The 27,661-nt window shown below is 44.6% G+C and overlaps 3 protein-coding genes across 3 annotated transcripts; 1 reads left to right on the forward strand and 2 right to left on the reverse strand.

The window, feature by feature from the left end:
* Positions 1-6,575: 6,575 nt before the first annotated feature.
* On the reverse strand, positions 6,576-11,570 carry LOC137794986 (endoplasmic reticulum resident protein 27). The gene is made up of 7 exons (XM_068592186.1): positions 11,519-11,570; positions 10,948-11,033; positions 9,750-9,887; positions 9,452-9,568; positions 8,235-8,360; positions 7,556-7,753; positions 6,576-6,617 (listed from the first exon to the last, which is right to left on the reverse strand). The coding sequence occupies exons 1-7, from the start codon at positions 11,568-11,570 to the stop codon at positions 6,576-6,578; spliced, it is 759 nt and encodes a 252-aa protein (XP_068448287.1).
* A 7,759-nt stretch (positions 11,571-19,329) lies between these two features.
* Positions 19,330-20,063, forward strand: LOC137794915 (retinal cone rhodopsin-sensitive cGMP 3',5'-cyclic phosphodiesterase subunit gamma-like). Its single transcript, XM_068592056.1, has 3 exons — positions 19,330-19,372; positions 19,705-19,820; positions 19,946-20,063. The coding sequence occupies exons 2-3, from the start codon at positions 19,717-19,719 to the stop codon at positions 20,061-20,063; spliced, it is 222 nt and encodes a 73-aa protein (XP_068448157.1). The 5' UTR covers positions 19,330-19,372; positions 19,705-19,716.
* Positions 20,064-23,198: 3,135 nt separating this feature from the next.
* Positions 23,199-23,570, reverse strand: LOC137794914 (retinal cone rhodopsin-sensitive cGMP 3',5'-cyclic phosphodiesterase subunit gamma-like). Its single transcript, XM_068592055.1, has 2 exons — positions 23,461-23,570; positions 23,199-23,316 (listed from the first exon to the last, which is right to left on the reverse strand). The coding sequence occupies exons 1-2, from the start codon at positions 23,568-23,570 to the stop codon at positions 23,199-23,201; spliced, it is 228 nt and encodes a 75-aa protein (XP_068448156.1).
* Between the last annotated feature and the right edge of the window lie 4,091 nt (positions 23,571-27,661).

Below are 27,661 nucleotides of genomic sequence, written 5' to 3' on the forward strand. Positions count from 1 at the left end.
GGTGCCTCGTAGTCGCTTTCACTCTGAAGGAAAAGTTGCTTTCTTGACTGTGCGCTCTTCTTTGCTTCGATGAATTTGCTCTGCTTTTTTCCCCCCGATTCCAGGTCACTATATACTGAAGTCCACCTCCTTTCTCTGACCCGAGGGAGCCCTCTGATTGGCCGGGGGAGGGAGGGGGTAATCCAACGTCAACGTTTCCGCTTCCACTTTGTCATGAAGCTTTTCCCTCCGTGCCCACGCAGGCCTGGCACAGAGTCCCAAAAAACCCGTTCACCCGCGCGGAAACGTACACGGCCACAAACATTCCAGACATTCAACTGTATGTACAGTGCATGTACAGTGCATGTACTATATGCACAGTGCATGTACAGTACATGTACTATATGCACAGTGCATGTACAGTACATGTACTATATGCACAGTGCATGTACAGTACATGTACTATATGCAAAGTGCATGTACAGTGCATGTACTATATGCACAGTACATGTACAGTACATGTACTATATGCACAGTGCATGTACAGTACATGTACTATATGCACAGTGATCTACTGTACATGTACTATATGCACAGTGCATGTACAGTGCATGTACTATATGCACAGTGTATACAGTGCATGTACTATATCCACAGTGCATGTACAGTACATGCAATATATGCACAGAGCATGTACTGTATGCACAGTGTATATACTGTACATGTACTATATGCACAGTGCATGTACAGTACATGTACTATATGCACAGTGCGTGTACAGTACATGTAGTATATGCACAGTGCGTGTACTGTATGTAAACATATACTTGTGGCCGATCCAAGACAATCGGAGTGACATGATGGAAGCAGGACTAACTTTAGGGGATTCCCCTTCTGCACATGCACACATGCAAATACACACACTGGGACATATTTCACCTTTTAATTCTAAAGAACTCCAATAGCTCCCACAGATGAATTTAATTCCTGAATTCCTGAATTAAAATAGTTTCTCCCTCTGGCTTTTGGGTACAGTAATTTTCTCATATTTCCTCCCACAGCATGTCTTCATTCCCTGTCAATCACTCCCCTCGAGGTCAAACCGAATCAATTTTTATACTCGGCGTGTTTACCGCTCCTGTAAATTCCTTTGCCCTCATCACCGGAGTATAAATAATGCAACAAACCCCCTCAAAAGTCCAAACCGGTGGTGTTACTGATCTCTATAAAATACCCTTCCAATGTGATTGGATTGTGATCGGGGCGCCTGCTGCAGGGCTGATTCTCCAACATGAGGTCTGCCATCGCTGTTGTGTTGCTCCGCTGCGCTCCACCCACACAAACCCCAAACTACAGCCCGGCCCCACCACAGGCTACTAATCGGGTGACACGGGACAGCAGGGAGCCTCGTTATGCGACAGAGCTTAATTAGAGTGCTGCAGAGTCCCACCAGAACCGCAGCCAGTCGCTATTTACAGACGCATCCTGGGCCGAGCTGCCGGCCAGATGCACACCAGGCACGGCCCTCGACCCGCCAGCCGGTGGCCGGTGCGTGGCCTCGCTTGATGTATTCCAGCAGATATATATACGGCTAAATATAAGCGCGTTGGACGAACTGCATGGTGCATGTGCGGCTTTGGATGCAGCTCCTCTTGTTTGCGCGATGACAAAATAACTAAATGTTGTATTTTGAGTCTGCAGCTCGGTCCTGGACCGTGTTGCAACGTAAATACTGACTACATACCCAAAGCTTTATGCACACTTATCACTCCATGTGTGTGTGTATATATAGACCCCAGAGGGACCCCAAACAGCTCCATCCATCCCACAGCGACAGCTTCTGAGAAGAGCTGCTGCAGGGTGACCTTGGTGTCCTTCGTGTTTCACAGAGTCTAGCGTTATTCCTGGTGTCAGGGATTTGTCTTGGACTGCATGCCGTGTAATTTCAGTGTCTGGTCCGGCGTCCATGTCTGTGGTTTAGGGGAGGGGGGGGGGGGGGAAACAATGCCACAGCATCCCTGGAAATACAGTGTCTGGTTTCTGACTCCTGTTGTTGTTGTTTTTGCATCTTGGCTTTGAAATCACTTCATTTGGGGGATGAGTAATGCTCTCTTTTATTTACTGTTAGTCTGGGTTTACACACTTCCTGTGTGTCCGGCGTAACACACACACACACACACACACACACGCACTCACACGCACAGGTGCACGGAGAGACCGTGTGATGAAATAACACCTTGAAGTGCAACTTATCTTCTTGTCTTCTTGTACATCAGGTGGTTTCCTCTCTGGTCAAATATTTTAAGGCCCAATCTTTACAACACCAGGACCAGAATGAGAAGAAAACACGTTTCAGCCGTTTTAAAGTCACTACATTGTTTCCCTGTCAGGTTACGACTAGATTTTAAATTCATTTAAAAATCAATTTTAGTTCTTTTTCTTGTTGGATAAGAATGTGTCACCATCAGTGGTATTTCTGAAACCCTAAGCATAATCATAAAGTTATAGCTAATTTATAATGACATTTTTTATAATTAAAAGTTCTTCTATTTTATAATGAATACAATCCCGTCATGCATGTATTCATATGCATAATATCAGAGGGTGCTCATAAATGAATAATGTATTTCATTTATGTTTAAAATGTTATATTGCATCACATATATTATTTTGGGGTGACCGTTCGATCCCCAAAGCGAGCGAGGGTCGACGTGCCCTTGAGCAAGACATTTAACCCCAAAATGTCTCCCGTAGCTGCGACGACGTAGTATGAAAGTTAAATAATCCTGATGTGGCAGCTCCTCTCATCAGTGTGTGAAGATTTCATGTATAAAGCGTCTTTGAGGGTTCAGAAAAGCGCAGTATGACTTTAAACCATTGTTATTATATTTGTTATTGTGTTTAATCGCTTTATATATATTTATTTTCTGTTTCCCATGTGTGTTCCTCTCATCGCAGCGCTGGAGAGTTGTTTGTAACTTTCTTCTCCTTCCCATCCTTTAAATCTACAGGTTGTTTATGGACCTTGACATGTGGAGACGCGGCTTCAGAAGGTTTTTTATTAAAATCAGAAATGAATGAATCCTATACGAGCAATAACGGCGAGGGATCCGAGTTAGCAGCAGGTTTATCTTAAAGTGTACCAAACAGCAAAGAGTCTGTTTAGTATTTCAATGTTTTATTTCATCTTCTTTTGTCTTTGCCTGCAAGTTTAACCTTTTGGAAATCGTACACAAAAATCCTCCTGCGCCCATTTTAACTCCCAGCATGCCCCATTCAGACAATCTTTTGGCATAAAATACATAATTTTTCCATTTTTGAGCCGAACAACACAGTTTTTTGACTGAAACTTCTTCCTAACAGGACAAGACTTTGTTTTATTGTGATTTTTGTTGCATATTCTGATTCTTTACGTCCTAATCTTTCCATAAAGGTGTCTTATTGACGCGCCAGGAGGCTTTTTTGGGGAATCCGGCTCATATCATGCTGGATGTTCAATCCAAAAATCTTTTTAAAAGTGATTTTTTTTTGCAGATATACATTTTTTTCCCAAAACTCAACGACTCAAACACGGGGAAAACCACCCAAACACAGGGGAAAAGAGGTCTGGAGACAACGTTGGCATGACACGCATCACTGGGTTGCAACAAACAAGCTTTAAATGATCAGTTGCAGGCGAGCGTTCAGACTTTCCTTTACAAACCGTTACCTCCGGGTGCGTGTGTGGAGGCTCACGGCTGCCAGACAACAGTCTCGGTTGTAGGTAGAAGAGCGTGTGTGACCTCAGCAAGGTGTCACTTAACTTCCTGTAAAACACCCACTGAACGTCAAGGAAGGATGGATTCTGATTTATGGATGAGGAACGTGAATGAATGTAAAATAGGAGCGAGAGCAGCATGTAACAGTGCGGAGGTTAAAGGGAGAGTGGATTTAAAAGTGAACTTGTTTTTGCAATTAATTCAATAATGATGCTCCGTATCATAGACAGTGAAACTACTAGGAGACATCTTATCTTATCTTATTTTATCTTATCAGCTTAGTGGGCTGATAGCAGATCTCCTGCAGGACCAGAGAGAGACATAACTCTAATGACAACATGTAAAACATTTAATAATGAACCACACTGTACCCGACTACTGTTTGAGTTTCCTGTATTTAAGTAAAAGTAGCCTAAGTGAAAACACTGATGTAAAAGTAAGCAAAATGTACTTCATAGTATGCAGAAAAGTACTCATGGTGCAGAAAATGGCCCCCATCAGTGTTTCACACGATCTTCCTTCAGAAACGCTGGAGGTTGTGTGTGTGATGTTGGGCTCATTTTACTTTCTATAATTTTTCATCTACAGGAATGACTTGTAATCTATAAAATCATCGTCTGTTTGTGGCGTCACTTTCATTTAAAGGTTTCATGAGCTTTACAGTGTAGAAGAGAAGAAAAAAATCTACTGTTTCACATAAGAAATCAAGTCAAGAAGAAAAATCATAGAATAATGAACTATATATATATATATAAATATATATATATATTTATATATATATATATATATATATATATATATATATATATATATATATATATATATATATATAAATATTTTTTTTATTTATTTTGGTTATATTGTTCATCCCTGTTCTTTCATTTTATTTTATTTTGTGTGTTTAGTTTATTACATTTGGTGTCTGTAAAGTGTTGGGCGCTACTCTGACAACAAATTTCCCCTTGGAGATTAATAAAGTATCTATCTATCTATCTATCTATCTATCTATCTATCTATCTATCTATCTATCTATCTATCTATCTATCAGACACACACACAGACCACTGAAGAATAGTTTTTGAAAATAACATAATTAGAGCAATTATTGTACAATATTTGGACCCTAACTGCTGATCTTTGCGTCTCTTCCTCGCGTAATAAAACACCAACATGCTACTGAACCCGTCACACACGTGACCTGAAGTTACAGGTGACCTGCTGCTGCCTTCATTACGTCATACATGTCTCATCCGCAGCCGTGAACGCGCTCCATGTTCCCGTCCGGCGCGTGCGCAGCGTCCCCCCGCCAGGCCTCCTCCATCCCGCCGGACGCGTCCGCCTGGCAGCAGCACCAGTAATTACACTGGTCCCGAGTGAAATTCCCCTCTTGCTCGACGGCGTATTTCTGGGCCGAGCTCACAACCTTTTCCCTCTTGATGTCTGCGCTCCAAAACCCGTCTGTTTGGCTTTTATAGAGCTTTTTTTTACTGCGAAACACGCATTTAGAGGCCGATATGTCTTTGAGTCAAATGCTGCGTGGGATTCCTCGCTATTCATCGTTGGTACTTTTTTTTTTTTTAATCATGTGCATGTATTTATTGACATGCTTGTTCTTGTCCAGGACGACTCCGTCCTGAAACTTTACGGGCCTGGCCCCGCCCCCCTGTCAGTCACCGTGAGGGCGGTGTGTGTTGTGCCGCTGACATTAACGTGAGCGGACAGACACACAAACTGCGCCAGGTCTCTGCGACGCGAGGCCAACAGCTTGTGGCCCGCGGACCAGACCGCAGCCGGGGTCACACACACACACACACACACACACACACACACACACACACACACACACACACACACACACACACACACACACACGCACACACAGTTAAATACATGGGGACGCATGACACACATACAAGTCAATGTTTTGGACTCAGAGGTTCACTCAGTGAGATTCAGGATGCCAAAGCGTTCCGTTTCTTAATGAACGCCTTTAGTTGTGTTTTTAGATTTAAGCGTCTTTCTATGTCGGTTATGAGTCTTGTTGTCTTGTTTCATTTGTTGTTTTCATACGCCAAGTTCTGGTGTTTTTTCTTGTCGTGTGTTTTTTGTCTGTTGTTGTCTGTGATGACAAATGAATGGGGATTAATGAAGTATCCATCCATCCATCCATCTATCCATCTATCCATCCGTCTATCTATCTATCTATCTCTCTCTCTCTCTCTCTCTCTCTCTCTCTCTCTCTCTCTCTCTCTCTCTCTCTCTCTCTCTCTCTCTCTCTCCCCGTCCATCCATCCACCTCTCTCTCTCTCTCTCTCTCTCTCTCTCTCTCTCTCTCTCTCTCTCTCTCTCTCTCTCCCGTCCATCCATCCACCTCTCTCTCTCTCTCTCTCTCTCTCTCTCTCTCTCTCTCTCTCTCTCTCTCTCTCTCTCTCCCCGTCCATCATCCACCTCTCTCTCTCTCTCTCTCTCTCTCTCTCTCTCTCTCTCTCTCTCTCTCTCTCTCTCTCTCCCCGTCCATCCATCCACCTCTCTCTCTCTCTCTCTCTCTCTCTCTCTCTCTCTCTCTCTCCATCCATCCATCCATCCATCCATCTCTCTCTCTCTCCCCCCCTCCCCCCCCCCCCCTCTCTCTCTCTCTCTCTCTCTCTCTCTCTCTCTCTCTCTCTCTCTCTCTCTCTCTCTCTCTCTCTATCTCTCTCTCTATCTATTAGACATTCTGTTCTCTCTCTCACACACACACACACACACACACACACACACACACACACACAGTCGTTTCACAGGAGAAAGACTCTTTTTATTTCACACACAGCAGTTCATTTACATGAGACCAGGAGTCTAGAGCTCTGTTTTGGCCTCTGCTCCCGCCTGCTTCACCTCCTGAAAAACACAAAGAAGTGACACCACAGAAGAAGAGTGAACACGTGACACTCGTTCACCACGGGTGTGTTTAATGTAGACGAGCTACGATCAGAGGAAAGCTCTGAGAGATGCATCCAGTGTCTCCAACTTCTAGTTCCATCTGAGAGGAATCTGAAGTAACTCAGTTTCAGACGAATATTCAACGATTCAACAGGAGAGAGAAACTCAAAGGGTTAAATATCTGCTGTGCAGACTGAAAAGCCCTTTGAGGCCAAATTGTGATTTTGGGGCGATGTAAATCAAATTATTAACCACATTTGCAGAGTTTACTCAACGGTTTCAAAGGAGTGTCAGTCCTCCTGTTGAAGCGGTGAAGCTGTAGGAAGCAGAAGAAACTGTGATGGAGCCAGAACAGAACAGCTTCAAGGCTGAAAACAGGACCAGAGATTTGGGCTGGTTGTTGATAATTGTACTGAAACATTGAGGGAATACTGAAGAGACTATTTAAAATAACATCTGTCCTCTAAATCTGTTGGAAACCTGGTGTATGTGACGCCTGCCTTGAACTGCATTGTGCATCACAAACTGATCTACATCAGATATTATGTATATATATATTTAAATGACATCTGTCACCTACATTCTTATTATTTCAGCTTCTTATATCAAAGGACTTGAGTGTTTTCTCGTCCTTCTGTGTCGTTGAAGCTCTTCAGACGCGACGTCACGCAGCACATTAGTGCCCAGCGTGAGGCTCCCTGTGTGTTGTGTTGTGTGTACTTTACAGTCAGACGTGCTGAGCGTTGCTGCCGCGCTTGCACCTCACTCACACTTCTACTTTCACGATGACTCAACGCCGCTTTCGCACTTCAATTTGCTGAAAAATGCTAACCGGCTGTCGTGGTTGTAACACAGAACCGTCCGTGTGTGATTCACTCCGGAGGCCAGCAGCTCACCTTCAGCTCCCCTCGGAGGAAGGACCGGCAGAAGTCCCGCACGCGCTCAGTGGAGATCTCCCCGGCCGGCAGGAGCCACTTCATGTCAGAGGCCCCGTCGTAGATGCCCACCCGTGGGAGGTCCTGAGGCTTGAGGCCGAAGTAGCCCAGGGACCGGGAGTTGGACTTCACCGCTCCGTCAATCAGCACGAACAACAACTGGGACACAGATTTCAGGACTTAACCCTCGTATGGTGTTCATTTTTTTTTTGTGGGTCTGTTGGACCAGCTGAATTTTTTAATTCAACACAATCAAACAATTTGATGTTAAAATACTCAACAGATGTTTTCTTCATCCCAACTAGAAGCGATATAAACAGCAAATATGGTAAATAATTTCATTCAGGTTCACAATTTCCACCCTGTATGTAATATAAATGTGTGTGTGTGTGTGTGTGTTTGGGGAGAGGGTGGGGGTTATGGTGTGTGGTCGATGAACATTTTGTCTGATATATGTTCTTTGCAGAAAATGAGCCAGGGGCAATAAGTCTGAGTTTGAAAAAATAATGCATCATATTATTTTTCCCACAGACCCGAACACCAAACAAAGGGTTAAATCACACAGAAATGAAACTTCTGCTATAATCGAATAAAGATGACTCGGCAGTATTGGGAACTAAGTCGTTTTGAGTATTCTCACCTTGCCCGTGAAGTCCGGGGCCAGCGCGCCCAGCCGCTCCTTCAGCTCAGTGAAGTCTTTGCTCCCCCTGGTGGTGAAGAGCAGGAGGTGCGTCTTCACCTCTGAGTTAAACAGGCCCACTGCGGTCTGAGGAGACACAAGATGGGGTCATATAATACACAGTATATATACAGCATATATATATATTTTTTCAGGGTGAGGGATGAGTGGCTTATTTTCATGTCGTCATCATATGGTCATTGTGTTGTTTTCTCTTTGCACTGACATTTGTGCGACTACTTCCCGCCGTTCATGTTGAATACTTCCTGACCACTGAGCCACAGTCGCCCAAGTACAACTTTTAAACATGTAGTACTACACTACATTTCAGAGGGAAATATTTCTTTTTTTAAAATGTAAATCTAACTTATTTAAATGATACATTGTCAAGGAATAACTACGCAACAGTAGTTCAAAACTGTGTAACTAAGAAAGATAAAACATTGGTAATGCTGCTTCATGAATAATAATCTGAAATATAGGATATATGGAATATATATATAATATATATATATATATATATATAAATATATATATATATTATATATATATATATATATAAATATATATATAATATATATATATATATATATATATATATATATATATATATATATATATATATATATGACATCATGAGCAGGACACATTAACAGGAAGTAGATGACATGAGCGGGACACATTAACAGGAAGTAGATGATATGAGCGGGACACATTAACAGGAAGTAGATGACATCATGAGCGGGACACATTAACAGGAAGTAGATGACATCATGAGCAGGACACATTAACAGGAAGTGGATGACATGAGCGGGACACATTAACAGGAAGTAGATGACAGCATGAGCGGGACACATTAACAGGAAGTGGATGACAGCATGAGCAGGACACATTAACAGGAAGTAGATGACATCATGAGCAGGACACATTAACAGGAAGTAGATGACATGAGCGGGACACATTAACAGGAAGTGGATGACAGCATGAGCGGGACACATTAACAGGAAGTAGATGACAGCATGAGCAGGACACATTAACAGGAAGTGGATGACATCATGAACGGGACACATTAACAGGAAGTAGATGACAGCATGAGCAGGACACATTAACAGGAAGTAGATGACAGCATGAGCAGGACACATTAACAGGAAGTGGATGACATCATGAACGGGACGTACCACTTGGTTGTACTCTGTGATGTATCGGACCTCGTTGGTGGTGATGAAGTTTACAAGACCGTCAGCTTCTAACTTCTTGACTGTGTCAACGACCAGGTTGTCCTGGTGGTTATCCGCCTGGATCACATGACACATCATCATCATCATCATTTTTATTCCATCTTCCTTTTACTGTAATTTTTTAAAGCAATATCGTCTACAGGCTAACGTGAAGGCTCATTGTTCTCAGTCTACCTCGCGTATCACTGCCGGTTTATCACTTCCCTCATTGAAAAAGAGGCCCGGTGGTGCAGAATACCTTTCTGAAAATGCTGATGGTGTCTGAGGAGAGGCTGTAGTCCGCCCACACCTCCTTCACGGTGCAGAAGGCCACAGGGACGGAGTCCACGAGCTTAGCAGCTGAAACCAGTTCCTGATAGCCGCGACTCTCCTCTCCCTGTGAGGGGGGACAGAGTCATTATTATCTGCAGTGACATTTCTTGTCTTTTAAATCCAGGTAGCCCTCTGAGACCCCCTGACAAGGATATGTGTCGTATTGCTCTGTTTATATAAGTGTTTCTATACTTCACACTCCAGGAAAATGTTGTACTTTTTACTAGAAGTCGAGGGATCAATCGTATCTTTAACAAACGACCGTTCTCTACCGGATGGTTCCGTTAGCGGTCGATAGCGGCGTAGCTTCCTAAAACTGGCTCCTGTAGCTCATCCTCTTTCCACCAAGAATACGTAAATTTAAAAAAAGTGATGGGGGCATTTAAAGATTAAGGAATGGAGGAACAGAGGAGTATACCGGGAGTGTGGGGGCAGACTCAAAGGAAGGTGAATCACGTCTATTCTGAGGCAGCGTTGCAGGAGCTGTGGCATCGCATTTGATCATTTCGCAGCCTGTAATGTGTGTTCCTTCCCAGTGAGTCACGGCACCAATATTTTGGTCCAGCTGTGCCTTATCCTCATGTGCTCTCTCTTCCCTTCCTCCTCTCTTGATCCTTCTCCCCACGTTTTGTTTACCAGAAAGCCAATGAAGCCAATCCCACAAGTCCTCAGATATGCATGTCTTTCCTGTCAAGTGGCCGCCATCTTCCCCCGCACACACACAGTCTGGCCAAAGGGCTCGCCTCCGTGGGATGGCGAGCCGCTCTCTCTCTCTTTCTCTCTCTCTCTCTCTCTCTTTCTCTCCGTCCTCGTAGCACCAGCGCTGCCAAAGGTGTGGCCGCGGGAAATCTATTCTTCTTCCAACTCTAGCCGTGACAACAGCATCCCAAACAGCAGGGTGCAAACAGAAGCTGTGTTTTCGGAGCCCTCTGAGTCTCGCTCGCAGCTAATTGGTCTGATCGTGTGTTGTTCGCCGCGTGCCTGTTGGCATAATGAACTCAGCCATCAAACACAGCCCCTCCCCCCTGTGGGCTTATTAAATAAAAGATGTCAAAAAGATGATTTTTGAGCCTGTGGTTTAGACTTTTTTTTTTGTTTCTTTCAATGCAATTTTCATGTCTGACCTCCAGGAATCCGATGACCACCACATCAGCAGAGTCCACGAAGGCCTCGACAGCTTGGGTGTCAGTCAGTCTGGGAAAGGCACCGTCTGGGACAGAAAAATACACAATTCAACATATTTTGGAGCTGACAGTCTCAGTCCTCGTGTCGACAGTATCACCACAAATGTGAACCTCACAGTGTCTCTGCAGGAAACCTCAGGAGATCTCCACAGAATAGGATTCACTGTGTGGGAACTACTTGAACATTGAGGGCAATATTATGGGGCAATCCATCAAGTCGGTGTTGAGATCACGAGATAAGCGAGTCGAGGGATCACTAAAGTCAAGGCAAGGTGCATCATCTGGTGACCGTGAACGTCTGCTCATGGCGATCCACCCGGAGATGTCAACCACGTGGTCAATAGGAGACTATTCAGCTCACACACACCGTACACACTCGCACAACATTTGACGGTTTGACGAGACAAACAACTTTTACAAAATGTAGATTCTCGTATTTGAGTTTCAAGGCACGCTTGATCCGTCCGCACTGAAAAGCAGAGAGAAGAGCTCGAGAATACAATCGATTTACCTTTCTCCGCGGCCGAAGACACCAGGAGGGATAAAAACAGCGCGATCAGCATGTTTCAGGGTCGGCAGGCGAGGAGAAGCGAGCGGAGGGAAAAACGTCCTGGACACTCTGCAGCCGTTGGACTCAGAGCGGGGGGGTCGTGTGTGTCGCCTTCCCGTGAGAAGCGGCCAGGTGCGGGTCGATGCGTCGGGCGGCTACGTGTCAGCGCGCGACAGGTGACAGGTGGGAGCGTGTGCACTGCGGCGCGCTGGCAATCTGAGGTCGAGGACAATAAGGTCAAAGGTCAGCTGCACCAAAACAATCGGGTCTGTGAAACATCAAACACGGTTGTTGCTGTTTCTCATTAGTTGCATCTTTAGAGCAACTTTGTTGTCATCGTGTCTCGTGTCTCGTGCCGCCGTGCGCTGTCGACGCGTGTTGAGGCCCGGTTAAGACTGAAGAAGCAGATTGTGAGCCAGGAGGCCGACGAGGGACCTGGATCACTGGACTGCATCTCAGGACGTCGTCCACAGGAGGGACTCGGCTCCCAGCCGACCGCTCACTGTTCACTGACTGTTCCTCCAAGAACAGCTGTTACTACAGGACACGACGGTGTGAGTGTAAATGTTATCCCCCTTTATGTTGCAAATTGTCTAAAGTGTAGGTAACATACAACCGATTTATTATATTTTCTATATAATGTAAAAATCAAAAGCTATTTGTTTCCCCAAAAAAAGGTATTTATTTCCAAAAATAAATAAATAAATAATAATAATAAGTAAAGGTATCTATTTCCCAAAAATAAAATAATGAAAAATAATAATAATAATAAATAATGGTATTAATTTTCCGAAAAAATAATAATATTTCCCAAAAGTAATAATAATAAAAACAGGTATTTAATTCCAAAAATAAATAAATAAATAATAATAATAATAATAATAATAATAATAATAATAATAATAATAATAATAATAATAAATAAAGGTATTTATTTCCAAAAAAATAATAATATTTTCCAAAAATAATAATAATAAAAAAAGGTATTTATTTCCAAAAAAAGAGAAAAAAGTGGAAACTAAGATAACTTAATAATTATCAGTAAACATCCCAAACCAAACTCTTTAACAATAAAAAAAAAACACACGAATAATAATAATACTAAATTGGAAGTGTGTAACTGTGACAATATGTCAATAGTGATATTTAAACTATTTGTGCGTTCACCAGGATTTCGTATAAATAGATTAAGAGCATATTACCTTTGCAGAGTATCTTGACTGCAAAATACTTAACAGAAAGATTTAGTATTGATTAATACCACAAATAATAACAGAGGATCAACTATTAAACAGCCGAGACGAACAATAAAACATTTGTCAGAGACAGAAAAGTCCAGAAACACCAGAGCGCCACGTGTTGACGTTAACACTAAAGCCTCTGGAGTGCAGATGTATTTATAACAATGAGGCAATTGTTAAACTCCAGAAGAATCGTTTATATGAAGTTTAACGTTTCATTGAGTGATTTCTAACATTTTCCCGTTGACGGAGGAATCTGCTATAAATGTTGTGGTCAGATCGCTCGGTGAGTCGACCACAGAGCGAAGAGAAAAGCACAAAAATACAACGAACCCTCCGGGACAGAAGGGTCAGAACCCTGGAAACTGTTTTCTTTGCCTCAATAAAACACAAATATAATTATGCACATATTGAAGAAGCACAACAAAAAGCCCCTTAAAGCTTTTCCCACCAGTGAAATGTCCCAAAGTAGAACTAGTGGGAGACATCACATCACAACACCAACACACATCGTGAGATTAAAACAACAACAAAAAGCCGTGACGAGTCTGGCCTTATTTTCAGGTCTTGGGTGGGATGTTTGCTCCCATGGTGCAACGGGGCAACGCTAATACTGCAAATGAGGCCGACGCTCAGCGTCACGACGTCTGTCCATGCAGAACAGGTGACGTCTGCGACGGTGACACAGCAACTCTGACAGAAAATAAAGCTTCTTACACGAGCGTGACAGCACAGAGAGATAAAGATTTAGATCCCAGACTGTGTGTTATTGTGTGTACCAGGTACACACAATAAGGTAAGAATACTTGTAAGAATACTTGTTGGTGCATCCTGTAAGAAAAGGGATTATGGGAGGAAACTTTGTCTTCTTTGAATAAATTACAATGGAACAATGTAAAAAAGGAGCAAGAACCTTTTTATTCATTAATTATTATACTGAGTAACAAAGCAGGAACATTGGGATGACTTATATTTTCCTTCATTTTTAAAAATCGCAATTTTCTACTACTCAATATTATTACTATAGTTTTCATCTTTATTTGTGTATTATTTTAATTATATATTATGCACAGTTTAGTTGAATAAATCCTGTTCAAGAGCTGTAATATGAAGTGCACCTTTCACTGTAACCATTGTAAACATTGCATTGAAAATGTTAAATGTTAATATTAAATGACTAAATGACAAAATGCCCCATCTGCTGTGTGGTTGCTCTTGTATTGTCTGAACTTGAACATGTCGTAAAGAGACCTCTCGGACGGCAACTCGTCTCCGTTAAGATCACGTTCATGTCCATGTGCTGACCCGTGCAACACTTTACCAACTATTTCCTCCACCTCGTGGGCTGAAATCCTCTTTTCTTCCTGTTGCATATTGCCATGAGGAGGTCCTTCACGGTGGGTTCAGTCCTCTCCTCCATCGACAACGCTTTCCCTGTGTCTGACAAAAGGGCGTCGCACCTTTTTGGTGAAGATGCTGCGACAGAAAGATGGAACTGGTACTCCACCAGTTCCTGATGTGTGTAGTCTGTGTGTTCATCTCAACGCTGGCTTGATGGAGCGTTGCCTTCACATCAGCCGTGACCGCCGACGCCTACAGTCGGACTCTCGTAACAACTCCCACCAACGAGCGTGTCAAACTGGGCCCTTGCAACAGGCAACAGTTGTTTATCCAGAGACATTCCTTTGACCGCTGCCCAACCGCCAAACGCCGCCCACGGCGCTGCTTTCTTTGGAGAGCGTCCTCCAAAATGGAAAAAAAAAAAAACCTTCCGCACTCGGACATCTGTTTGCTTTTGGTGGATGTCTTTGCGGTACTTTCTCAGCACGTCCCTCAGCGATGACTTCCTGAAGGAAAGCTTCATGCTCCCAGTGGAAGTCTTGGTCTCTCAGAAACCTCCTTGGTCTCTCAGAAACCTCCTTGGTCTCTCAGAAACCTCCTTTCTAAGGTCCACTGAGTTGTTGCCCAGCGACACTGTGGTTATCCGGAAGCGGCGCAGCATCCGTCTGAAGTGGGAGCTTCATCTTTCATCGCTCGTCTTCACGCTGGACTGAGCGAGCTACAAGATCCACGACCCGCCTCTCTTCTCTGGACATCTCCTCCCGTTTCAACCTGCGGGGTTTTACTGATGGAGGAGGAACTCTTCCCATCCGTCAACAACCTCTGCACAGCAGCAGCAGACAGCCGCTTGATGGGGTCCATTCATCACCCGTCTCAGTGGGTTTTAATGGCAGACGCTCCATCTCCAACACCGTTCATGCATCACAGGGCTCCATTAACTCGAGAGCGTTAGAGACAATCAGCGAATCCCCATCAGCTCGGATAACGGGGACGGCTTTCAAATGTGACCAACGATATGGTCACCTCCTCACCGGAGACGACGTTACACAATGACATACTGTAGGAATTTCAACCGGCAATCTCCGAACCTTGAAGAAGAGGAATTAGCACTTCCTGGTCTGGTGGGATTGGACGAAACTCTCTCATCAAACCTCTGGAGCAGGACGCTTCCTGGAGCGCAAACAAAAAGGTTTTCAGGTGATTTTGTCAACTTTTTCACGACTTTACTCGCCTGTGCAAGAGAAGTGAGCGCTGGGTGTTCCTGTGGCGCGTCCTGTGGCGCGTCCTGTGGCGCGTCCGGTGGCGCGTCCTGTGGCGCGTCCGGTGGCGCGTCCTGTGGCGCGTCCGGTGGCGCGTCCGGTGGCGCGTCCTGTGGCGCGTCCGGTGGCGCGTCCTGTGGCGCGTCCGGTGGCGCGTCCGGTGGCGCGTCCGGTGGCGCGTCCTGTGGCGCGTCCGGTGGCGCGTCCTGTGGCGCGTCCGGTGGCGCGTCCTGTGGCGCGTCCTGTGGCGCGTCCGGTGGCGCGTCCGGTGGCGCGTCCGGTGGCGCGTCCGGTGGCGCGTCCTGCGGCGCGTCCTGTGGCGCGTCCTGCGGCGCAAGACAAACAGAAAATGTTGGGGAATAAATCTGATCACAGCTGTGTCGTCCGACTCTTTCCTTCATTTGTTCAAGTGGATGTTTGCATTTTTATGCCTTTTGACACATTACACATTTTCTTTTTCTACATTATAAACTATGAGATTTTCCGACGAATGACAATGACATATTTAAGGTTTTTTGAATTTCCTTCTTTGAGTTTATTACTTTTTGCTCTGTCACTATACTGTGATTTGTTTTCATGAACTACAACACATTATAATTATATTTTATAAACTATTCACTGCTTTTTTAAAGATTTTTTGACAGACTTTTTATTCTTTCCATTTCTTGGACACAATATACTCTGACTTATTTCTTTTAAATACTATAACTTGACTTCTTTACGACACTATGACCCTTTTTCTCCACTTGTTCATGTTTATCACCTTCTTATTTGAAGAGGAAATAATACACCAGCGAGCAAAACACCCAGAATGAGTGGAGTGCATGCGTGTGTGTGTGTGTGTGTGTGTGTGTGCGTTTTTGGCGATCAGCTCTGGGCTCAGCAGGATCGTCTTGGCTGATAAAACGCACACGGTGTGTCAGTCTGCAGTGACACATATGGACAAAGTCCCAATCCTGTTACAGCCTCACAGGGAAGACGCGTCAGTGGAGAGGAAACCGCTGACGGCACCTGAAGTACTGAGATCTGTGTGTGTGTGTGTGTGTGTGTGTACATAACTAACTACTACTAATACTACTTATCTTTAACTACTTATTTGTGATGCATGTGCAGTGTTTCTTAAACAGCACATTATTATTTATACTATGTAATTGTCCATGACTCAGGACAAAAAACAATAAAATAACAGAGCAGCTTAAGTTTAGTTTTGACATCCATCTTGTGATGAAGCGTGTTGGAGGACATCAGGACTGAAAACACAGTGAGATTCAGTCAAGATGATTACTGTGCATGGGCTTTCTGTGACTTTGCAAAGTCTAATCCCAAAAGCCAGTGAGTGAAAATAGACTTAACAGCAGGTAGCCAACACAGTCAGGAATAACCAAACCAAACCATGATGCTCCAAATCCTCTGCAGGACAAAACCATCCCAGACAAACGCTTCTGTCGTCTGCTTTTGAGATGATGACGACACAATCGATTTAACGATGTTACGCAGCAGACTTTAAGCAGCCCTAAACGTCTGCACACGTATGTTTTGCTTCCATCCATCAGCAGAAGCAATAACTGCAAAGTCCTCATTGTTTGAAGTTGGAGGAAGAGGACGTCACTAAGAGGGTTTTCTGGGTTTCATGGCTCCTTAAATGCAGCCAATCCATCGCGTCCCGGGGGACTGGAGCCCAGCTGACATTGAGCCAGTCCCTCAGGGCACAAATAGAGACAACCAGTAATTAATTAACAAAGCCTCCAATCAGTCTTTGGACTGTGGGAGAGGGCCGGAGAACGGACCGAGAACATGCAAACTCCAAACAGAAGGACCGACCAGAGCGGGAAGCGAACCCTGTGAGGCCCCTTCACATGCATCAATACACCTAAATATTCTATTCATAAAGGACCTTTTCTGTATATTGGATGCATTGGATATTAACCTTTTGGAAACCGTGCGCACAAAGGCCATTTTAAGTCCCAGCATGCCCCATTCAGACAATCTTTTGGCATAAAATACGTAATTTTTTCCATTTTTTAACCAAACGACACAGTTTTTTGACTGAAACTCCTTCCTAACAGGACAAGACTTTGTTTTATTGTGATTTTTGTTGCAGATTCTGATTCTTTAGGTCCTAATCTTTCCAAAAAAGTGTCTTATTGACCACTCTAAGAGGCATTTTTGGAGAAATCTGGCTCACATCATGCTGGATGTTCATAGTTACGATCAAAATATCTTTTAAAAGTGTTTTTTTTGTGCAGATATACAGTTTGCTGGACAAATACATACAATAAACACAAGCGTTGGAATTAATGTGCGATTCCTACAATGACTCAAACACAGGGGAAAGGAGGTTTTCAACGATTATTTTACGAGTGTTTGCTTTTCTCATGCGAGATGATGGATGAGATGATGGATGAGATGATGGATGAGATGATGGATGAGATGATGGATGAGATGATGGATGAGATGATGGATGATATGATGCATGAGATGATGGATGAGATGATGGATGAGATGATGGATGAGATGATGGATGAGATGATGGATGATATGATGCATGAGATGATGGATGAGATGATGGATGAGATGATGGAGCCTCTGACGGGAAACTCCACTGGACTCACTACATCTGGATATGTGAATTATTTTGTATTTTTATTAGTGCATTTGAAAAAAAGAGAATCCAAACAATAAATGATTCAACAACAATAAATTCTGCTCACGGTTGAGTTTTAAAACGAACGGTAAAACTCGTTCTTGGCCTTTAAAATAATAATTTACCAGAAAAATCGTAACTCAAGGTCCGTTTGCTCCTCCAGAGCTTTCACCCACGGCTCACAATCTTTAATTTATTAACACAAAATGGAAATAAAGCTGGAAAATTGACTTTAAATTGATAATTTCTGTATCAAACAATATAAATAATGAAGATGTAGGGCCACAATTGGATGCTCTAACCAAATCATGCAGTGACCTTAATGTTGGACCCCCTCACACGTGTCTTTTCATGTCCCATTAATGCGTGTTCAGTCGTTCAGTAGCGTCTCAGCATCGCCTGAGGCCGGGCCATGAGGCCAGGGATTAAGAGCTGAATGCTGTTCTGTTCTGTTTCTGTCATAAGTGATTGATCTCAGGGCTCAGGGCTTCCCTGATCTCACATCACATGCCGGGAGACCTCTGCGACACTGCCGTCAGGACACAGAACTGTTCAAGAAATACAAGTAGAAAATATATCGCAATCTGTCGTATTTTACAATTACTGTCGGGGTGTGTGTGATATTTGTAAATTGCTGAACATTGCATCCCGTCAGACATTCAGACGTCGTATTGTCAGACGTACGAGGATCATTTACTGGAGCAGAGGTAGAAACACTGTAAAGTAAAGGTACATAGGTTTTACCAGCAAAATGTACTCACACATAAAGCTGTGGTAAAGAATATTTATATCATCGTTTTGTTTCTTTGGTCAATGTGGAGCCAAGTTCAGATGCTGTGTTTACTGCTGGGAGGATGAGTAGTATAACACCGGGTCACATCATTAAAGCACACCACGTGTTTAAGGTAGCTTAGTAGCACATTAATGGAGCGCAGTTAAAAGTACATGTTGTGAGGTGAAAGTATAAAGTAGCAGAAAATCATCCACACAGAGTTATTGTTCATATACTACAAATAAATGATTCCTTTAGTAGTTCCTTGTGGACAACAGTGGCGTCTGATGCTGAGGGGTAAAGTGGAGCAGCCGGCTGAAGGTTTATCAACTTGCACGTTGAGGGATCGCGGGGAACTTGAAGTACACCTGTACTGTATTTACACCTGGTCTATTCCTGGCTGAGCTGTTACAGAAGAGGACGGAGCCAAATCGGCACATGAAACAATCATGATGGGATTAGACCCCACGGAGGACTTTAAAAAGGGACGGAGAGAGTCAGGAAGCAGCCAGACTCATCACACAGCACCACCGAACCGCTCTGAGACTCCAGCAGAAGGTGAGTTCAACCTGCAGTTCGGCTTTGATAACATGTGAAGCTCCAGAGAAGAAAAGGACGGATGGAGGGATGAAGGGATGAAGGGATGAAGGGATGAAGTGCTGCCTTCTAGCTTCTTCTTTTCCTCCTGAGGATCACGAAAGGAGAGCTGAGATGTTCACTGGGACTTCAGAAGGAATTGTTCTTTGAGCCCCGTCTCTCTTTCTTTACCACGGCCTCTCTTCACCGGTTGGATTTGGATAAACTCGGAGAAGTAGTTCACTGCAAGGCCGCCGCCAAACGGATCTCATATATTTGCTTCTTTTTTTCTTCTTCTTCTTCTTCTTTCCCAGTAAATAATCGAAATGGAAGACGTCGCCGCTCCCGCCGACCGAAGGGCTCCACCCAAGTTCAAGCAGAGGACGGCCCGCACCTTCAAGAGCAAGGCGCCCAAACCCGGCCAGAAGGGGTGAGATGGATGAACGACCACACACACAGACACACACAAACACACAATTGTACTTCAAAGTGTCTACTTTGTGACTTTAGTCCTAGTCTGTGCTGATCCGGTCTTCTTATGTCTCACCCGCTCAGATTCGGAGACGACATCCCCGGCATGGAGGGCCTGGGCACCGACATCACTGTGGTGTGCCCATGGGAAGCCTTCGGGGACATGGAGCTCGGCGACCTGGCCAAATACGGGATCGTTTAGTCCTTCTATCCTCTTCCCCCCGCCCCGCCCCGTAGAGCCCCTCGTGTAGTCCAGCTTTCGACCGTGCAGCTGTAAATCTTGTACTTGTGTCGTAGAGAGGAGGCAGATATTCCCTGATTAATAATAAAAAGAGATCCAGCACTTTCTCTCGTCTCGTGCACTTTCTCTGGGCCTTCCCCTTTCCCAGGACTCTCCATCGTCCATCGGCGGCGGCTCTGGACCTGAGCTCTTTCTCGCCACAGAGGGAAAAACAAATCAATTAAATGGCTTTTCGTAACGTGAACGAGGTTATTGTGATATCTCGGTCATGTTTTTCATCCCTTCCTCCTCCAACTCAGTGCTGCTGATTCAACATGCACAGATGTACACGTCATGTATTTGTTCTGTCCCATTTCATCGTCACGAGACGTTCCCTTCACTCTTCAGCGAGCTAGATCATGTGTGTATACCCCCAGGAGAAATGGAAAAATTCCATTAAATAACACAATAAATGTTGAAACATCTGCTCTGTAAAGGTTTCTTCCATTTTTTCCCTGTGAAAGACTTTTTCTATCTTTATTTGGGGAGTTGTTCCTGAGGCCGTGGGATTGTAAAGCCTTCAGAGAGCAAAATAAACTGAATTGAATTACTTATTTAAAAGTGCACAAAGTACATTGATTAGTTTTAATATCAATACAAACACCCCATAAACAGCCACTAACCAGCTGTACTTTTTAAGAAGTTTTTAAAGTAAGAAACAATTTAACAAGTGATGATTCGTCCAAAAAGACATAATTATGAAATGTCAGCCGACGAAAACAATAAAAAAAGTTTTTAAAAGTACTTGTGATGTGAACCGAAGGGTTAAATTACATATTACAAAAAAGTAAACTAAATAAAACTCAACTCTATCTTTGTGAGTCTTTCCATTGTTCTAATAATCACCAACTCTTGGGGCGTAAAATAATCTGTAACACAAATATACATTAAAAAAATAGAAGTAACCACCACGACATTTTCACCGTCTGCCGGTTCAAACGCGACACCAGCAACAAAACGAGGAAATGCGTTCTTGTGCACTGCCAACGGGGCTCAGTGAAGGATTTACTGCCATCTAGTGGTGAAGTGGTAGATTGCAACCAGCTGAATACGCCATCACTCACCAGGTGATCAGGTGATTTACACCATTGAACCAGTTATTAATATAATATTGCATTTCTGGCAATAAATCCCCTTAAATCCTACAAACTGGTCCTTGCGACCATCGTTGATGTGTAATCTACACAACGCATTAATTAGCAGCTCCATGCTAACATTGCTGTTCCTGCAAATGTGTGTGTGCGTGTGTGTGTGTCCATATATCTTGTGTGGATTCGTGTCACTGCGCCAGTCAGCTGTTTGAGCCTGGAAACAGCGAGCAGACAAAGAGGCGGTGCCTCGTGCAACGTGGCGTAAACGAAGCAGTCAGTGTTAAACCTTCAGGCCACTTTATTAGGGGGCGGGGCTTCAGGGGGGAGACGTGGTCAAACAGCTAATTGGTGCAGGAGGGAGGACAGAGGAGGGAGGACAGAGGAGAGAGGAGAGGGGCAAGAGGAGGGAGGAGAGGGGAGAGGAGGGAGGAGAGAGGAGAGAGGAGAGGGGAAAGGAGGGAGGAGAGAGGAGAGAGGAGAGAGGAGAGGACAGAGGAGAGAGGAGAGGAGCAAGAGGAGGGAGAAGAGGGGAGAGGAGGGACGAGAGAGGAGAGAGGAGAGGGGAAAGGAGGGAGGAGAGAGGAGAGAGGAGAGGACAGAGGAGGGAGGAGAGGGGCAAGAGGAGGGAGGAGAGGGGAGAGGAGGGAGGAGAGAGGAGAGGGGAAAGGAGGGAGGAGAGAGGAGAGAGGAGAGGACAGAGGAGGGAGGAGAGGGGCAAGAGGAGGGAGGAGAGGGGAGAGGAGGGAGGAGAGATGAGAGAGGAGAGGGGAAAGGAGGGAGGAGAGAGGAGAGGAGGGAGGAGAGAGGAGAGAGGAGAGGGGAAAGGAGGGAGGGGAGAGGAGAGAGGAGAGGACAGAGGAGGGAGGAGAGGGGAGAGGAGGGAGGAGAGAGGAGAGAGGAGAGGGGAAAGGAGGGAGGAGAGAGGAAAGGACAGAGGAGGGAGGAGAGAGGAGAGAGGAGAGGGGAAAGGAGGGAGGAGAGAGGAGAGAGGAGAGGACAGAGGAGGGAGGAGAGGGGCAAGAGGAGGGAGGAGAGGGGAGAGGAGGGAGGAGAGATGAGAGAGGAGAGGGGAAAGGAGGGAGGAGAGAGGAGAGAGGAGAGGAGGGAGGAGAGAGGAGAGAGGAGAGGGGAAAGGAGGGAGGGGAGAGGAGAGAGGAGAGGACAGAGGAGGGAGGAGAGGGGAGAGGAGGGAGGAGAGAGGAGAGAGGAGAGGGGAAAGGAGGGAGGAGAGAGGAAAGGACAGAGGAGGGAGGAGAGAGGAGAGAGGAGAGGGGAAAGGAGGGAGGAGAGAGGAGAGAGGAGAGGACAGAGGAGGGAGGAGAGAGGAAGGCTTCAGGGTCAAGCGGGCTGCGAGCCGACGCAGCAGAAAGCCTCTCGGCCTGCAGCCATCTTGTTAGCTTGTTGACTTCTTTAAAAACCTTTTACAAACATGTTTCAGTAAAAGCAGACACACCGATGCGTCTCGGCGTTGACGTCACCCGGCTGTCAAACGTCTCTCCAACGTTACATCTGGGGGATCGATGACTTCCTGTGAATAAGTAGCTCTGCTTCCCACGAAGCCAGATGTTTTTATCTTTTACAGTTAGAACGAGCGACGCACAATTTGAGCAGCGTGTGGTGTGACAGGAACGACACAGAGACAGTTGTACGGAAAGCATCGGCATGTATTGTGTTAACGGACTTCATCATAAAAATATATTTTCTTTTACAGCCAATACACAAAATATACATCTGTACATCGGATGTTGAATCTGCAGCTTTGAGGAGAAGAGGTGGAAAAAATAAATCAAACCTTTTATAAATCTTCTTTCCTCTGCGGAGAGAACGAGCTCCGGCCAGAGAAAGTGCTGGATCTCTTTTTTTTATTATCCATAATCAATATCTGCCTCCTCTTGAGGGCACAAGTATGATATTTTCAGCTACTCGGTGAGACGTTGGACTACATGAGGGGTGAAAGGCAGAAGGACTAAACGATCCCGTATTTGGCCAGGTCGCTGAGCTCCATGTCCCCGAAGGCTTCCCATGGGCACACCACGGTGATGTCGGTGCCCAGGCCGTCCATGCCGGGGATGTCGTCTCCGAATCTGAGCGCACGAGGCAAAGATAAAGAAGACCGGATCAGCACGGACTGAGAAGTTTTGTGTGGAAGTAAAAGACGGGAATAGCAAATGCAGTAAACACTTGTGTGTGTTGTGTGTGTGTCTGTGTGTGTGTGTGGTCCATCTCACCCCTTCTGTCCGGGTTTGGGCGCCTTGCTCTTGAAGGTGCGCATGGCCCTCTGCTTGAACTTGGGAGGGCCCTTCTTGTCGGCGGGGACGGCGACGGCGACGTCTTCCATTTTGATTTACTGGAAAAACAAAAAGAGCAAAAACACATGAAACACACGACACACTCAAGTCGTCCATAAACCTTTGCCACAGCTTTTATTACATTAAACATAGACGGACAAATCCATAAATATCTTGCTTTGCGGCTATGTTTATTTAATTTAGTTTCACTTTGTTAGAAACCCTACATTGTGTAATTGTATAGGGCCTTGTGTGTATTTAATAACTTCTTTAGTCTCCAGTATGTGAAGGGTCGAGCTCTGGAAAGGTGCGATACAAATAAACAGGCCTTGCTTCTGCAGATTATAGTCTCCCTTCAGATTAGATATTCCATGGAGGTGTAGATACAGTCCAATCTAAACTATATCGCTTGTCAACGCATAATCCGATCAGCATTGATTCAAAAAAAGTAAAACCAATTTTAAAAACTCCTCCAACCGGTGAAGAGAGGCCGTGGTAAAGAAAGAGAGACGGAGCTCAAAGAACAATTCCTTCTGAAGTCCCAGTGAACATCTCAGCTCTCATTTTGTGATCCTCAGGAGGAAAAGAAGAAGCTAGAAGCCATCCCTCCATCCCTCCATCCCTCCATCCCTCCATCACTTCATCCCTCCGTCTGTCCTTTTCTTCTCCGGAGCTTCACATGGTATCAAAGCCGGAGCAGAGCGGAGACACCTGCAGGTTGAACTCACCTTCTGCTGGAGTCTCAGAGCGGTTCAGAGGTGCTGTGTGATGAGTCTGGCTGCTTCCTGACTCTCTCCGTCCCTTTTTAAAGTCCTCCGAGCGGCTAATCCCATCAGCTGCTGTGGGATCGTTTCATGTGCCAAAATACAGCACTTGAGTACGTCAGGTTACCTTGAATTATTGAGGCGTCACCTACTGGCACGGCGATCAAGTCATAGTCATTGAAGTCATAGTCAGTCTGTCAAAGCCCCCACAAAGTACACCCCTATAGTACCTCTATGGTACCCCTATAGTACCCCTATGGTACACCTATAGTACCCCTATAGTACCTCTATAGTACCCCTATAGTACCTCTATGGTACACCTATGGTACCCCTATGGTACCTCTATGGTACACCTATAGTACCTCTATGGTACACCTATAGTACCTCTATGGTACACCTATATTACCACCTATAGTACCTCTATGGTACACCTATGATACCCCTATGGTACCTCTATGGTACACCTATAGTACCTCTATGGTACACCTATAGTACCCCTATGGTACCTCTATGGTACACCTATAGTACCCCCGTTGGAGCCCCATGGTACCCCTATAGTACCCCTATGTTACCCCAGTTGTACCCCTATGGTACATCTATAGTACCTCTGTGGTACCTCAGTTGGAGCCCTATGGTACCTCTATAGTACCCCTATGGTATGTCTATAATACCCCTATGGTACCCCAGTTGGAGCTCTATGTTACCCCTGTTGTACCCATTTGATACCCCAGTTGGAGCCCTATAGTACCTCTATGGTACCCATTTGGTACCCCAGTTGGAGCCCTATGGTACCCCTGTTGGAGCCCTATGGTACCTCTATAGTACCCCTATGGTACCCCAGTTGGAGCTCTATGGTACCCCAGCTGGAGCCCTTTCGTACCCCAGTTGGAGCCCTATGGTACCCCAGCTGGAGCCCTATGGTACCTCTATAGTACCCCTATGGTACCCAAGTTGGAGCTCTATGGTACTCCAGTTGGAGCCCTATGGTACCCCTGTTGGAGCCCTATGGTACCCCTGTTGGAGCCCTATGGTACCCCTGTTGGAGCCCTATGGTACCCCTGTTGGAGCCCTATGGTACCTCTATAGTACCCCTATGGTACCCCTGTTGGAGCCCTATGGTACCCCAGTTGGAGCCCAGTTGGACCCCTCGGGATCAGATTCTACAACTTCTTATTTTGGTTTAGAAACAGGAGCAATATTGTTATGATGAATGTGCAAAAATAAAGGAACTCAAAAGCTTGAACACAACAAAATGCGACTCAGCCGCTGCTCTGAAGAACATCTTCTGATTATGAACGTTAATGTTTCTGCACTCGGCCGCTGACGGAGTCTACCTTTACCTCGACATTTACTCTCTGCACGCTACGTTTTGTCATTTTTGTGCTTTACTTAAGCAACTACAACATTAAAATGCTCTCATATGAATATAATCAATAGTGACAGTGATTTGTGGTACTTTAAATACATTTCACCCACAATACTTTCGTCCTTTCATTAAATAATTAATTTATAATGATTAATATGTGTTTTTTTATTCAGTTTATTCAATGCTACTCTGCATGACGCATCATATGAAGACATGGAGCTCAGCAGTGATTGTAAAATAGATTTAGACGTATTTTCACCTCATTGGTAAACAAGCGTGTTTACTGACGCAACCGATACGATGCTGCAGCGCGTGACGTGAGATCAGGGAAGCTCTAATCCCAGAGATCAATCACTTACGGCAGAAACAGAACACTTAACCTCTCAGCTCTTAATCCCTCGCCTCGTGGCCGGCAGGCGACAACACAGACGCTACACAATGAACACACATTCATGTGACGAGACGTGAGGGGTCCAACCTTAAGGACACGCCCCAGGATCTGGTTAGAGCGTCACATATTGCCTGTAAACCTTCAGTATTTATATTATTTGAGTCATTTTTCTATCTTAATTACCCTTTTTTTTGTCATTAATCATTCACATTAAGATTGTGAGGTTTCAGTCGTAAACAGACTTTAAATTAAAACCTTCCCGGCAAATTATTATCATCAACTTCAACCGTTATCGTCATAGAACTCAAACCGCGAGCGAAATTTACTGTCGCGGAATCGTAATTTATTGTTTAACAATCATGTTAAAAGGCTTCACACCAATTAAAAAAAAGGAAATTCTCATATTAAATCAACAATCATCCAGCGAGTCCGGTGGAGTTTCCCCTCAGAGGCTCCATCACAACCCCTCCTTCACCCGAGAGGGGCAGCCCATCATAGAGCAGCATCGGGGGGATTAGTGGGGGGGGGGGGGTATATAGGTTTGGGTCTTATGGGGAAAGACCATAAGACCCAAACTGAGCAGAGAGACTTTGGCCTGAAGCCAACTGTGTGACTGCAACATCAAGGAATCAGGTAAGACACAACTTTTACCCGCTGAACGACGGTGAGAGCAGCGTGAGGTCAGAGCGACGTGAGCGTCACCGCTTTCACTGTTTACTGGTAGAAACCCACGTTTTGTTTTTCGGTAAAGGGATGTGTGTACGTGGATGTGATGTTGGTGCTGATCAATTTTTGGGAAAAGCCTCAAACGGTTCGAAGAAGCAAAAAAAACAACAGATTTTCTTCGTTGTTTCATCCAGCGTTTAACTGGTTTCTGCACTTTGCATCCGTTTTGTTTTGTTCATCTTCGTCTCTTTTCTATTTCTACCTCCTGTACGGTATTAAAGGTATAGAAGTAAACTGGACTACTACTAAAGTTTAAACTACTACTTTTGTTTTACGTTGTGGAGGCCGTGCATCACCTCCTCAGAAGGGATTCCTTGTGTTGAAGGTTTAAAACATCCAAGACTAGATAGAAAAGCAAAAGGAATTACCATAAACGTATATTTATCTTTTAATAAAGACAATTTGATGAAAGATCTGCAGCGGAAAGTGCTGTCATGTTCAGGTCAACGTGTTTGAATATTAACGAGGCAGCACTTTCCCCCCAATTTCAGTTCATCTGTCGTAACGACAACTGATTGTGTACATGTGAAAGAGTGGGAATATATAACTCAATATTGAAGAGAAAACTAATCTACTGCACGCTTATATTTTAAAGTAATGTTATCAGAACAATATAACAGACACTCTGGAGCAACAGCCAGTTATCAACCGTATATAAATCTGTTTTTATGATTATTTTATGAACAGGTAGCAGAAGAAACATTTGTCTTTTATCAGGAAACAACATGAACAGTCTGCTCAGTAGTAAGGGTCCCTGTGAGGGACAAGCCACTCTTCTTTTGTCCATGTTCAACCAGTAATGTTAAAACTAATTCAGAAACAGTGAAAGCATGTGAAGCAGCACCCCCGGTTATATAATGAGTAATTATACCAATAACAATATTTTAATATACA

This window comes from Clinocottus analis, unplaced genomic scaffold, assembly GCF_023055335.1.
Source record: "Clinocottus analis isolate CAN_PGR_092001 unplaced genomic scaffold, fCliAna1.0.p SCAF_26, whole genome shotgun sequence".
Lineage (NCBI taxonomy): Eukaryota > Metazoa > Chordata > Actinopteri > Perciformes > Cottidae > Clinocottus > Clinocottus analis.

Bases quoted from the DNA above. Each gene is read 5' to 3' on its own strand.
- LOC137794915 (XM_068592056.1), top strand. From the start codon at position 19,717: ATGGAAGACGTCGCCGCTCCCGCCGACCGAAGGGCTCCACCCAAGTTC. The intron at 19,821-19,945 runs GTGAGATGGATG...TCACCCGCTCAG, and splicing joins CCCAAACCCGGCCAGAAGGG to ATTCGGAGACGACATCCCCG.
- LOC137794914 (XM_068592055.1), bottom strand. From the start codon at position 23,570: ATGGAAGACGTCGCCGTCGCCGTCCCCGCCGACAAGAAGGGCCCTCCC. The intron at 23,317-23,460 runs GTGAGATGGACC...TCGTGCGCTCAG, and splicing joins CCCAAACCCGGACAGAAGGG to ATTCGGAGACGACATCCCCG.
- LOC137794986 (XM_068592186.1), bottom strand. From the start codon at position 11,570: ATGCTGATCGCGCTGTTTTTATCCCTCCTGGTGTCTTCGGCCGCGGAG. The intron at 11,034-11,518 runs GTAAATCGATTG...TTTCTGTCCCAG, and splicing joins GTCTTCGGCCGCGGAGAAAG to ACGGTGCCTTTCCCAGACTG. The intron at 6,618-7,555 runs GTGAGCTGCTGG...TGTGTTTTTCAG, and splicing joins TCCTCCGAGGGGAGCTGAAG to GAGGTGAAGCAGGCGGGAGC.